Consider the following 12,192-nt stretch of genomic DNA (forward strand, 5'->3'; position numbering starts at 1 on the left):
CCGCCCCGAGTCTGGCGCATTCGCCCTGCAGGCTCGTGGCGGGCGTGCACTCCTCAGACCCATCCCTCCTCTCCTTCCCGCCCTCGCCCCCCTCCTCCGCCCCGCTCCTCCCGCGCGGCGGCGCGGACGGCGGCGGCGGGGCGGCCGGCGGCGGCGGCGGCGCGGCGGGTGCAGGGGATGCGGCGGGCGGGGACCCGTACACACTGATGGAGAGAGCGCTCGGGTGGGCCGCCTCGATGCGCGCAAACGACGAGACGCTCACGCACCTCTTCCTGCTGCTGCCGATCATCACCCTCAAGGCGGTCTGCCTCTTCCTCCTCGCCGAGGGACGCAAGGCCACCGGCCAGCGCGACGCCGCCGCGGCGCGAGCGGCGGGTCGCAACGCCAATCGGGGCGGGGGCCTCCCGACCAGCGGCGCCGAGAGCGGCGCTGGCGGGCTCTGCGGTGGCGAAGACCTCGGCGCGGCGCTGGAGAAGTACTTGGGCCGCGCCCTCCTCCTCGCGGGCTGCGTCCTCTCGCTGCTGCGCGCCGACGCGTCGTGCGCGCTCGGGCTCCTCGCCACGCTCGGGCAGCACGAGTCGAGGCTTTACTTCTCCCGCGCCCTGCTCGGCACCGCCCTGCTCGCGCTCGCAATGGACGCCGACTGGCTTGGCGTCGGAGGAGCGCGGGAGGGCGCGCCTTGCCGGCCGGGCCTGGCCGGCGTGCCTTGCGCCGCGGGGCTTGCCGCGGGTGAAGCGTGGCTGAACCCGACCTACCTCTGGTCGCTGCTGCTGCAGGGGCGGCTCGCGCTGCTCTGCACGGTGCTCGCCGCGCCACTCAAGCTCGCGCTCCTCCTCATCGGCGCCTACCTCAACTACTCGCAGCCGGCGGCGCCCACGCGGCCGTTCCGCTTCCCCGAGGCGCGGCGAGATTACCCGAGATTACCCGAGATTACCCGAGAATACCTACGCGGCCGTTCCGATTCCCCGAGGCGCGGCTCGAGCATGCGGCGGTGGCGCGAGTCTTCAAGCTGCGCCAGAGGAGCGCGCGGCTAGGCGTGCGCCGCCATCTCGCGCCATCTCGCGCCATCTCGCGCCATCTCGGGCCATCTCGGGCCATCTCGCGCCATCTCGGGTAATCTCGCGGCCAGGCGGCGCTGCCGAGGACGTCGACGAGGCGGAGGCGCGCTCGGCTATCGCAGGCGACATGCTGTCGAGGGACGCGGCAGAGGAGCTCGCCGAGGGGTTCCGGCGGCAGAGGGCGGAGGAGCGGCAGCTCGCGCTCTCAAAGTCGCTCTTCGCGTTGGGCTTCCTCTCGCTGCTGCTCGGCTCCGTCGGCGTCCTCTACGGCAGCGAGGGGATCGCGCCGTCCCTCTCCGCGCCGCTGCTCGAGCTCCCTGTCCTCTCGATGGTCGCCGCGTTCGGCTGCCTCTGCGACTCGCGCACGCGCCGCTCCCCGGAAGTGTCCCGGAAGTGTCCCGGAAGTGTCTAGGCTGCCTCCGCGACTCGGGCACGTGCCGCTCGTCACCACGCAAGTGCACTCGCTTCCTCTGGTCGACCGTGTACCTGCACTGCACGCTGCTGCTGCTGCTCTCGTCCGCGCTCGCCCTCTACGCCGCCGAGCTCGCGCACGCACCCGCTTGCTGCGGCTTCGCCCACCTCTCCCTCTTTGAGCAGCTGCAGCTCTGCACCGTCGTCGCGCTGATCCTCGTCCACGGCCACCGCCTAGACACGTCCTGGACACGCCCTAGACACGCCCTAGACACGTCGTCCTTCACGTCTTCTCGTCCACGGCCCCCTGCGCCGCCGATGGCCTCTCACGCCCCCCCCCCCCCCCCGGATCCCCCTCCCCCGGTGCGCACAGGCCTCGCCATCGCGACCGTCACGCAGCTACTCGCCGCCATCTCGTCGCTCGCCTCGGCCGACGGCCTGCACGTCCTCAAGGCGGCCGCTCGGAGGGGCCTCTCCGTCGCGTGGGCGCTGCTGGTTGCCTCGCTGCTCATGCTGCTCGTGCGCCTCGACGTGGACATCGCCCTCGCCCTCCTCGCCCTCGTGGCGCTGTACGAGCTCCGCGCCGCGACCACCGCCGCCGCCGCCGTCGCCCTCGCGGCCGACGATGAGGGCGAGGACGTCGCCCTCCTCGCGCGCTCTCCGCACCGCGTGCCGGGCGGCGGGCTCACCGTGCTGCTGCTGCTGCCGGCGGCGGTGGCGGTGGACGTGGTCGACGGGTACGAGAGGCTCACGGGCTGGGCGGCGAGCGACGTTGGCGCGCGGGGCGAGGCGCAGGCGATGGTGTACACCGAGGCGGCGCTGCTGCTGCTCTGCGGCCTCAAGCTGCTCCTCAAGCTCCGCCTCGCCCTCGCCCTGTGGCGGGTGCGCGCGCTCGGCCGCCCCGCCGCGCTGGACGGGGGCGAGGTGCGCCGGCTGGGATGCACTGAGCGGGTCCTCTTCGCCGCGTGCGTGCTGAGCCTGGCCGCCGCGCTGGGCGCGCTCGACGCGTCGCTGCTCCCGTCCTCGCGGACGCTCGGCAGCCTGGGGCAGCCGCGCGACGAGGGCGGGGCGGCGGCGCAGGGCGGCAACGCGACGCTCGCCGCCCTCGCGGGGGGCGCCCTCCCCGCCAACGCGTCGCCGCACCACCACTTGGACGAGCGCCTGTCGAGCCGCGCATTCTTCGGCGGCCTCCTGCTGGCGCCGCGGGACACGTCCAGGACACGTCCAGGACACGTCCAGGACACGTCCCTCAGGCGGCTTCCTCCTGGCGCGGCGGGACACCTCGCTGCTCGGCGCGGCCCTCCGCTCCCCGCCGGCCGCGACCGACGGCGGCGACGGCGGCGAGGGAGGGCAGGGCGGGCAGGGCGGGCAGGGCGGGCAGAAGACTCGCCTCACCCTCTCCGAGTGGCTCTCCCCCGACGGCGCCGCCGCCGCACTCAGCGCGGGACCGCTCGCGCTCCTCGCCGCCGCCGGCTGCACCCTCGCCCTCGGCGGCGGCGGGACGGCCCACTCCTAGAAGCGGAAGACGCATTCCTGGATTGCAATCAGCGAGAGGACGCGTCTCCGCTGCACTCGGCCCGCATTCGGCTGTACTCCCTCCCTTCACATCCCTCGTGATTCCCGCGGTGCTCGGACTCCTCTGCACAACGCTTTGGTCCCTCCCTGACTTCGATGTGATTCATGGCACAGGTTCCCACCCTCGCCGACCTGCCCACCCTCGCGCCGATGGTTGCCGCCGGAGCGCCGGTGCTAGCCGTCGCCTCCGCGGCAGTGCTGCGGCGCGGCCCGCTGCAGGCGACGCCGCTCGAGGCCTTCCTCGGCATGCTCGCGGGCGGGAGGGGGAAGGAGGAGTGGTCAGAGGTTGGTGTCGGCACCGCCCTCTCGTCGTGGTTCCTCTCGCTTCAGGTGCCGCTCCTCCTCCTCGTCGCCGCCGCCGCGGTGGCGCTCATCCACAAGCGGCTGAGCGGCGCGGCAAGCGCGGACGCGACGCCGGCGCCACGCGCCCCTCGGCCGCAGTCGAGGGCGGTGGCCCGCGGTGCGAGCGGCGGGGGTGGCGGTGGCAAGGCCGCCGCCGGCGCCGCCACCGCCGGCTTTGGCGATGCGCGCGTCGCAGCGGAGGATGCGCTTCCCGAGGCGCGCGGCGGCTGTGCTCTCGCGACGCGCCGCAGCGAGACACGCGCAGCCTTCAGCACGCATGCGTCGGCTCTGAACCGTACGGGGAGGCTGCGGTCCTCTCGCCCCGTCCCCTGAGCGGCGACCCGCGACCACGCCGTCTCCCTCGCCACGCCGTCGCGCAACGTCGCCTTGGCGAGGACGCGTCCCCACCGCCGCCGCAGGAAGCGGCGGAGGCAGAGGCGCGGGCGGCGGAAGCGGCAACGGTGGCGAGGGCGCGGGGCGCGGGAGCGGCAAGAGCAGCGAATGCGGCGGCAGCGGCGGAAACGTCGGGGGAGGCGGCGGAAGCGGCGGCGGCGGAGGCGGCGGCGGAAGCGGCGGCGGAAGCGGTGGCCGAAGCAGTCGCGGAAGCGGCGGCGGAGGCAGCAGCGGTGGAGACGGAGGCGGAGGGGGCAGCAGCGCGGCTGCTCCGGGTCGGGCGTCGCCGCAGAGGAGCGATGCACTTTGGAAGTGCCGCGCTTGCTCCATCCTGAACAAGCCCGCCGCCCGCACCTGTCGGGTGTGCGCGCAGCCGCGGCCGCGTTACGCTTCGCCGCGCCGAGAGGGCGGTGCCGACACCAACCTCTGACCACTCCTCCTTCCCCCTCCCGCTCGCGCCTCGGTGCCCGACGTGCCAGCTCTGGTGGCGCTTGCAGAGGCGGGTGATTTCGCGCCGCTGGTGGCGTTGGCTCGCGACGGCATGGACGGGCAGAAGGAGAAGGCCGCGCATGCGCTTGGGATCCTCGCCTGCAACGCCGACAATCACCGCGGCGATCGCGAGGGCGGGCGGGCCCGCCTCTGGTGGCGCTGGCTCGCGGCGGCTCGGACTGGCAGAAGGAGCAGGCCACGAGGGCGCTGGGGAACCTTCGAAGGCGGGCGGCATCCCGGCGATGGCGCCGTGCGCTGGTCTGTGAGAGGTTGAGGTGCGAGCCCTGGAGGCCCTGGGAATGGGGGGGTCACACAAAAACACAACCCCGCGGTTCACAGCTAGATTCGAGTATCCCCCAAAAGATACATTTGAAATCTTCATTTGACTATAAAGATTAAAGATACACTTGACTATGTTACACATTTCAAGCGGTGTATCTTCGAAGTGTATCTTCGAAGTGTACGCGGTCCGTGAAGATACTCTCGTGGCCAATTGCACGGAGTACGATCTCCACGCGTTTCTCGCGCCGGGCGCCTCTGCCACCCACGCCTCCCTCCCCGAGCACGAGGCGCGTGCCTCCGCCTCCACCGAGGACGCGGCGGGCGGGACGATGGTGGCGGAGGTCGCCCTCTCGGCCGCGCTCCCCGACTACGCGGCCGTGCGCGAGGCGGTGGCGCAGCGGGGGGGGGCGGGCATGGCGGCGGAGGCATCGCCGCCCTCCGTCAGGCGATCACAGACGGCGCGGCGGTGGCATGGCGGGCGGAGGCTGCTCCCGACGCCAGTCTGGTGCGCGCCCTCCAACGGGCTCGGCTGGTGCGCGACGAGCATGTTGCGTTTGACGTGCGCGCTGCGGGCTGGGAGCGTCTCGACTGCCGCCGGGCTCGTAGGAGGCGGCGGCCGAGGCGGAGCGGCGCGAGCGGGCGCGGCTCGACCGAGAGAGGCGAGCAGCCGGCGCCCACCGCGCTAGCGACGCCTCCGTCTCTGCGCCGCCCTCCTCCTCCGCTTAGGCGGCTCCCGTGGTGTACCTGTGCTAGTGCCAGTGCGCGCCAGTCCCGTGCCTAGTGTCGTGCGAGGGAGTTTCTTTGTAAAATTCTTTCTTTGCTTGCCCATCGGAGTTCCCTCGCGTTGCGAAAATTCTTTGCCGCATCTCTAGTGACTTAGTTGCTCCGACCCCCCCGCCCCCCCCCCCTCTCCCCGGACCGAGGCGCGCGCAAGGCGCGAGACACACTGTCACCTCGAACACGTCGCGGCGCTCGCTTGCTTGCCGTCGCTGGCTGGGGTGGCTGGGCTTTGTCTGCCACCCACGCACCCCTTTGGAAACAGAGCAGTCCCCCCCCCCCCCGACCACCCGACCGAGCGATTTCTTGTCCTTTTTGTTTTGTTTTGTCGTCGCTGGCTGGTGGTGGCTGGGCTTAGTTTGGTAGAGAGAGAGATTTTTAGCAATACCAAACAGTTTTGTTGTAGTTTGTTTGCCACACACACGCACCCCTTTGGGGTCACAGCCCCCCCCCCCCCTCCCCTCCCCACGCACTACGATTTATTTTCCTTGTTCTTTTCGGTTCTTGTTTTTAAAACGCGCGCGCATGCTATTTCTTTTAGTATGAATTCTTTCCGCCCGTACACTGTACCCCTAGGTTCATCTTGGCCTACTAGTAGATAAGTTAAAATGAAGAATTCTCAAAATACAAGCCACACTGGCACGACAAGTGTGTGTGTGTGTGTGCGGCGGGGAGCGAGGAACAGAGAGGAGGAGAGGGCTTATCCGAGGAGGAGGGTGGTGATGATGCATCGACGATAGGGGGAGGAACCGAGGTGGTGGGGATGGTGCAATCAGCCGAGGAAGGAGAAGAGGGAGGAGAGGGGAAAGGAGAGGACGCTGGGCACTTCGACTCTGCGCCATGGATGAGTGCGCAGCGCGAGGAGGCGATCGTGCAGGTTCAACATCTTTGGGGGTAGGGTGGACACGCTGACGAGGCGCAGAGCGCGCCATTGGTGCGGCGCCGCGCGGCCGCGAGGGGCCGTGGGAGGAGGCTAGCGGGTTGGAGGGCTCAAGGGGGAGGGAGCGGGGGCACCCACACACACACACACGCTGACGTGAGACGGTTAAAGAGTTACGATCCGGCGGAGTATTTCTTGCTCCGATCGAGTTACAAGAGGAGCTTGATGTTCAGCGAGATTTAAGGTGATACTCTCTGTGTACGAGTTGCGTCTCTATGCACTATGGTGGATCAGTGGTGGATTTTCACAATCATGCGATGGTGCAAACCGGAGTTTAGCGCTAGCACATCGTGTAGAGGGTGTCTGCACTCTATCATCATCACTCTTTTTTCACATGTACATGTACATGTTACATGTTCTCAACGTATGTGAATGCGGTGCAAGACGGCCTCGGGCTCTGTGTTACTATCTTCTTACCCGAGGATGCACATGTTGAGGTGGCCCCCTTTATGGCGGCGCTGGCCTAGCTTACCTTGGCGTGAGCTGCGGCCAGGGCGCACTCGCCCCCGATGGCATGCCCGCGAGAGTCTCAGAGCCGAGAGGTCCTCACAAGAGGTCCTCAATTGATGTTCCGAGAGGACCTCACAGCAGTCCATGAGGAGCTCAGTCTTTGACTCCGCTCCCACTTGCCCCCACTGGTAATAGTGCCAGTCTGACAAGGGTACTGCTCCAGCCGATCAAGGCCAACATGTAGGTTGATGTGCGTGACACCGACGACCCGTGTAGGTCCTCTGCTGCTCTTTGATTTATGCTGCCTCTGATCTGACTGTTCCGTGAGGACCTCTCTATCCGTGAGGACCTCTGTCCGTGAGGACCTCTTGTCACTCCCCGCGTAGAGTCGCGGCCGGACCTCAGGCCACTGCTCAGACCGAGGTAGACCGAAGGCTCGGTAGCCGATTTCCCCCTTCAATATCCAGCCGTCAAACAGACAGGGCAGGCCAGTTGGCTCTGCTGCTCTTACTAGATATCAACACGGAGGAAGTGTGCGGTTGTATACCTCATCAGCACTGAAATTGCTACTCGTTCGCCTTTGACTCTGTTTCCACCCTCCATCCTCGCACCCCGTCCACTGCTCCAATTTCTCAGTGATGGCAGTGATGTTTCCCTCTCGCATTGAGTCCTCCACCACCTCTGAGGGGAATAATCCTCCACCCGCCTTTTCCCACTTGCCCTCCGGGGTAGTCCCTTCTGCACACACACACACACACACACACACACACACACACACGCTCGCACGCACGTCGCGGCGATGAATTCTTTTTGCGCGTACCCCCAGCCGGTTCATCTTCGCGCTCTGGCATCTCTTGCCGCAAAACACGCAATTCGCGGATCATTCATCCTCCGCCGTCATGCACCGCCGCGCTCTCTCGCGCGTCGCCGCCTCTTCGCGGCCGCGACTGCTCTCGCGCCACCTCTTGAGGCGGATGAGCACTGCCGCGGCCGAGATTGCCGAGCGAGGCGCCGCCGCCGGCCTCAAGTTCTACCAGTTCTCCTTCGTCGACCTCTTTGGTGTGCAGCGAAGCAAGCTCGTGCCAGCCTCTCGCGTCGCGGAGATTGCAGAGGGTGGCGCGGGCTTCGCAGGCTTCGCAGCGCACCTCGACATGGACCCGACGATGGGCGATCTGCTCGCCGTTCCGGACGCAGCGACGCTCACGCCGCTGCCGTGGCAGCCCGAGGTCGGCTGGCTCAGCTGCAACCTTGTGCACGAGGACACGGAGCTCGCCCACGGCCCTCGCAACGTGCTGCGCAGCGTGCAGGCCAAGCCAGCAGTAGTACCTAGTAGGTGATCTGAGCAGCAATAGTAGGCGACCTGAGCTGCACAGATCGGACCACTATCCACGCCCAAGTGACTGGCGGCAGGAAACGTGGCTTCAACCCGCACAGGGACCGGGGAGACGGGACACGCACGCACTGAGACAGAGAGTGAGCGGCGAGAACAGGAGAGCACGCATCATACTCAAGACTACTTACCCTGTATCAATTTACCCTGTATCAATTCCTGTATGAACTACGGCTGCGCAGGCCAAGCGGCCGAGCGTGACTCTCGAGCTCACTGACCATGAGTCGATCTGAGTCCCTGTCGTGCCCACGTGCCGTTAACCAGTATGAGCTCCTCTCGGTGCAGGCCAGGCTGGCCGAGCACGGCGTGGCGCTCAAGACGGGCGTAGAGTGCGAGTTCTTCCTCCTCGACGGCAGCGCGCCCGCCGCCCGCCCGGCGCTCTCCGACCCGCTCGACGTGCAGGCGAAGCCGTGGTATGACGCGGGCGATCTCGGGTGATCTCGGGTATTCTCGGGTATTCTCGGGCAATCTCGGGCAATCTCGGGCGATCTCGGGCAATCTAGGATGACCTCGGGTGATCTCGGGTGATCTCGGGTGATCTCGGGTGATCTCGGGTGACCTCGGGTGATCTCGACGTGCAGGCGAAGCCGTGCTATGACGCGCACGCGCTCATGCGCCGGTACGAGCTCATCACCCCATGTCTCCCCATGTCTCCCCATATCTCCCCGTATCTCCCCGTACCTCCCCGTACCTCCCCGTACCTCCCCATATCTCCCCGTATCTCCCCATATCTCCCCGTACCTCCCCATATCTCCCCGCAGGTACGAGCTCATCTCGACGCTGGTGAGCCACATGGAGCAACTCGGCTGGGGCCCGTACCAGGCGGACCACGAGGACGCCAACGGCCCCGACCGCGACCGATGCGGAGGGTCCTCCGTGCGCGCGCGTGGCACTGAGCAGTGCCGACCCTTCCGAACAGGCCAGTTCGAGATCAACTGGGACTTTGACGACGCCCTGGCGAGAGTGCCCGAGAGACCCGAGATTGCCCGAGATTACGAGAGATGACTCGAGATTGCCCGAGATGACCCGAGATTGCCCGAGATTGCCCGAGGTTGCTTCGACGACGCCCCCGTGACCGCCGACCGCGTTGTGCTGCGCGAGCGGTCAAGTTGGCTCGAGCGAACTCATGCACTCACAGGTGACCGCCGACCGCGTGGTGCTCTTCAAGTACATGGTGCGCTCGCTGGCCGAGCGGGCCGGCCTCCGCGCGACGTTTATGCCAAAGCCCTTCGCGTCGCTGACCGGCTCCGGCTGCCACGCACACGTCTCGCTGCACGAGCCGGGCACGGGCAAGAACCTTTGCCAGGGCGGCGCGCCCGAGGCGCACCTCGGCCTCACCCTCGGCCTCACCTCGGCCTCACCTCGGCCTCACCTCGGCCTCACCTCGGCCTCACCTCGGCCTCACCTCGGCCTCACCTCGGCCTCACCTCGGCCTCACCTCGGCCTCACCTCGGCCTCACCTCGGCCTCACCTCGGCGATTTCTCGGCGATTTCTCGGCTATGCCTCGGCTATGCCTCGGCTATGCCTCGGCTATACCTCGGTTGCACCTCGGCTGTATCTCGGCTATACCTCGGCGATACCTCGCCTATATCTCCCCCCCTCGAGATGCACGGGCTATCACCGCTGGCGCTCTCCTTCACCGCCGGCCTGCTCGCCCACGCGCCGGCGCTCACGGCGCTCACCAACCCGACCGTCAACTCGTACAAGGTAAGCCTCGGGCAACCTCGGGCAATCTCGGGCCCATCTCGGCCCATCTCGGTCCCATCTCAAGCCACCAACCCAACCCTCGGCTCGTCCAAGCGGCTGGGCGCGCGCATGACTTCTTCGGGGGCGACGTGGTGCACTGACAGCCGTGATTAGCCGAGAGTAGCCGAGAGTAGCCGAGAGTAGCCGAGAGTAGCCGAGAGTAGCCGAGAGTAGCCGAGAGTAGCCGAGAGTAGCCGAGAGTAGCCGAGAGTAGCCGAGAGTAGCCGAGAGCACATGTGCATGTGCTGTGTGACTACTCCGCGTGGGGGGTCCCCTACCCCCGGTATAGCCGAACCCATTTCTACCCTGCCAAGAGTCGAGGTCCTCTGTCGGTCCGGGGACCCGCATGACAGGGTCACACATGCATTGGCAGGTCGCCGACGGCCGCCACGTGGGCGGGGAACAACCGCACCGCAGCCCTAGAGGCGGAAGACGCATTCTCGTGCTCCGAGTAGCGCTCGAGAGGACACGGACTCCGCCGTATTCACTGTCCTCGCACCCCTCGTACTCACGCGGTGCTCTGAAGACACTGCACAATACCGTACTCCCGCCCCGAGGCTGGCGCCTTCAGCACGGTAGGCACCGCGCTTATCCGCGTCCCCGACGAGCACCGCATGGAGCTGCGGCTCGACACGGACAGGAGCGCGAAGCCGAACCCACCGACTCACCAGCCGACAGTGGGCTACCTCCCAATAGGCTGGCCGACATGAGCGCCAATCCGTACCTGATGGCGGCCGCCATCGGCGCGGCCGGCCTCGACGGCCTGCGAGCGCGGAGTGTGCCGCCGCCGCCGACGGATCGCAAGCCTAGACTACCCGAGATTACCCGAGATTACCCGAGATTACCCGAGAGTACCCGAGATTGCCCGAGATTGGCCGAGACTACCCGAGATTACCCGACGGACCACACGCCTAGAGTTACCCGAGATTGCCCGAGATTACCCGAGATTGCCCGAGATTACCCGAGCCTCCCTGGTGTGCAGGACCGCAACATGTACGACGCCTCCGATCCGGTCGTCGCCGCCGCCATCAAGGCCGCCGCCCCCCCTTCTCCCCCCCGCCACTCATCACTCACCCACAGCCACAGTTGCATTACACTTCTGCATTTTGCATTCACACGTGCATGACATGATTTACTGCGGTGCCCCTCTGTCGCGAGGGCTGCCCGGCCCTTGCCCCACCACCTTGCGCGTGTGGAAGAGTTGACCTTGCCCCACCTCAGGCCTCCCCGCCGCTGCCGAGCAACCTGGCCGGCGCGCTCGAGGCGCTCGATGCCTCGAGCCCGCTCCGGTCGGGCCTGGGCGACGCTTTCGTGGACAGCTACCTCAAGTTGCGCCGGGCGCACTGGGCCGAGTACATGGCGCAGCTCACGCCGTGGGAGCTGGAGACGTATCTCGACGCCTAGAGCGATCTCGGGTGATCTCGAGTGATCTCGATCTCGGCGTCGCTGGGGGACGACCGCTCACTTAAGTATAAAAGACACGCGCCGGCAGTCCAGACCCCAACGCGTACAATTGCTACGGTAGAGGGCGTCAACCGTCATGTACTCTTCTTGGTTTGTTTCAAATAAAAAGACCGCCACATACACTGAAAAAGACGCCCCCCGCCCCCCCCCCCCCTCTTACCGTATATCATGTATCATGTATCGCGCCTTGCAGGGGGGGGCGCGGAAAAGAGGAACCTCTTAAGCGCCATCGCCATGGTGCTGCAACGAATCGTTGGCAACGTGCAAGCAGCGCCGAGCGACGACGACTTACTTACCGCCTCCCGGTTCTCCCCCTCGGCACTGGCGAGGTACTTCCAGCCTGCTGTGGGAACAGCTGAGGAGACGCAGTCTCGCCGAGGCTCGCCCCAGGTTGACTCGGCCAGACAAAAACCCCGAGACTCGGCACACCTCGCAGTCTCGCCAGCCTCGGCAACCTTGTTGTGTCTCGCGCCTTGCGGGGGGGGGGAGCGGAAAGGAGGAACCTCTTCCCAAGAGCACCACTCTTGGAGCGCCGCCACTACCACCCAGAGCGCTGCAAGCAGCGCCGGGCAATGACGGCTTACCGCCCACCCAGCCCCCCCTCGGCACACCCCGGCAGCCAATGTGTGACGGCTCGAACCCGCTAAGCCATCCCGCAAGCGGGATGGCCCGCCACTCGAACCCGCAAGCGGGCGTACGAACCGCGAGCGGCTCACACTCGTGACACGCAGGCGTCCGCCAGACGGCGCCGGGGAAGAGGAACTACGGCAAGAACCGCACACCACCCGCTGACGAGCGCTCGCGGAACTGGTCCGCGGCGCCCGCCAGGGGCGTGCGCGAGACAGGGCTCGGAGCCCTTTTCTGTGAGCAGGGA

At 67.1% G+C, this 12,192-nt stretch overlaps 1 protein-coding gene across 1 annotated transcript; it reads left to right on the top strand.

Annotated features, from left to right (window-relative positions):
- Positions 1–7,616: 7,616 nt before the first annotated feature.
- GLN3 (putative glutamine synthetase) lies at positions 7,617–11,258 on the top strand (the record flags this gene model as incomplete). Its single annotated transcript, XM_005789052.1, has 6 exons — positions 7,617–8,039; positions 8,393–8,520; positions 8,869–8,983; positions 9,246–9,371; positions 10,412–10,531; positions 11,076–11,258. The coding sequence occupies 6 exons, from the start codon at positions 7,617–7,619 to the stop codon at positions 11,256–11,258; spliced, it is 1,095 nt and encodes a 364-aa protein (XP_005789109.1).
- Positions 11,259–12,192: the final 934 nt, after the last annotated feature.

Source organism: Emiliania huxleyi, assembly GCF_000372725.1.
Source record: "Emiliania huxleyi CCMP1516 chromosome Unknown EMIHUscaffold_130, whole genome shotgun sequence".
Taxonomy (NCBI): Eukaryota; Haptophyta; order Isochrysidales; family Noelaerhabdaceae; genus Emiliania; species Emiliania huxleyi.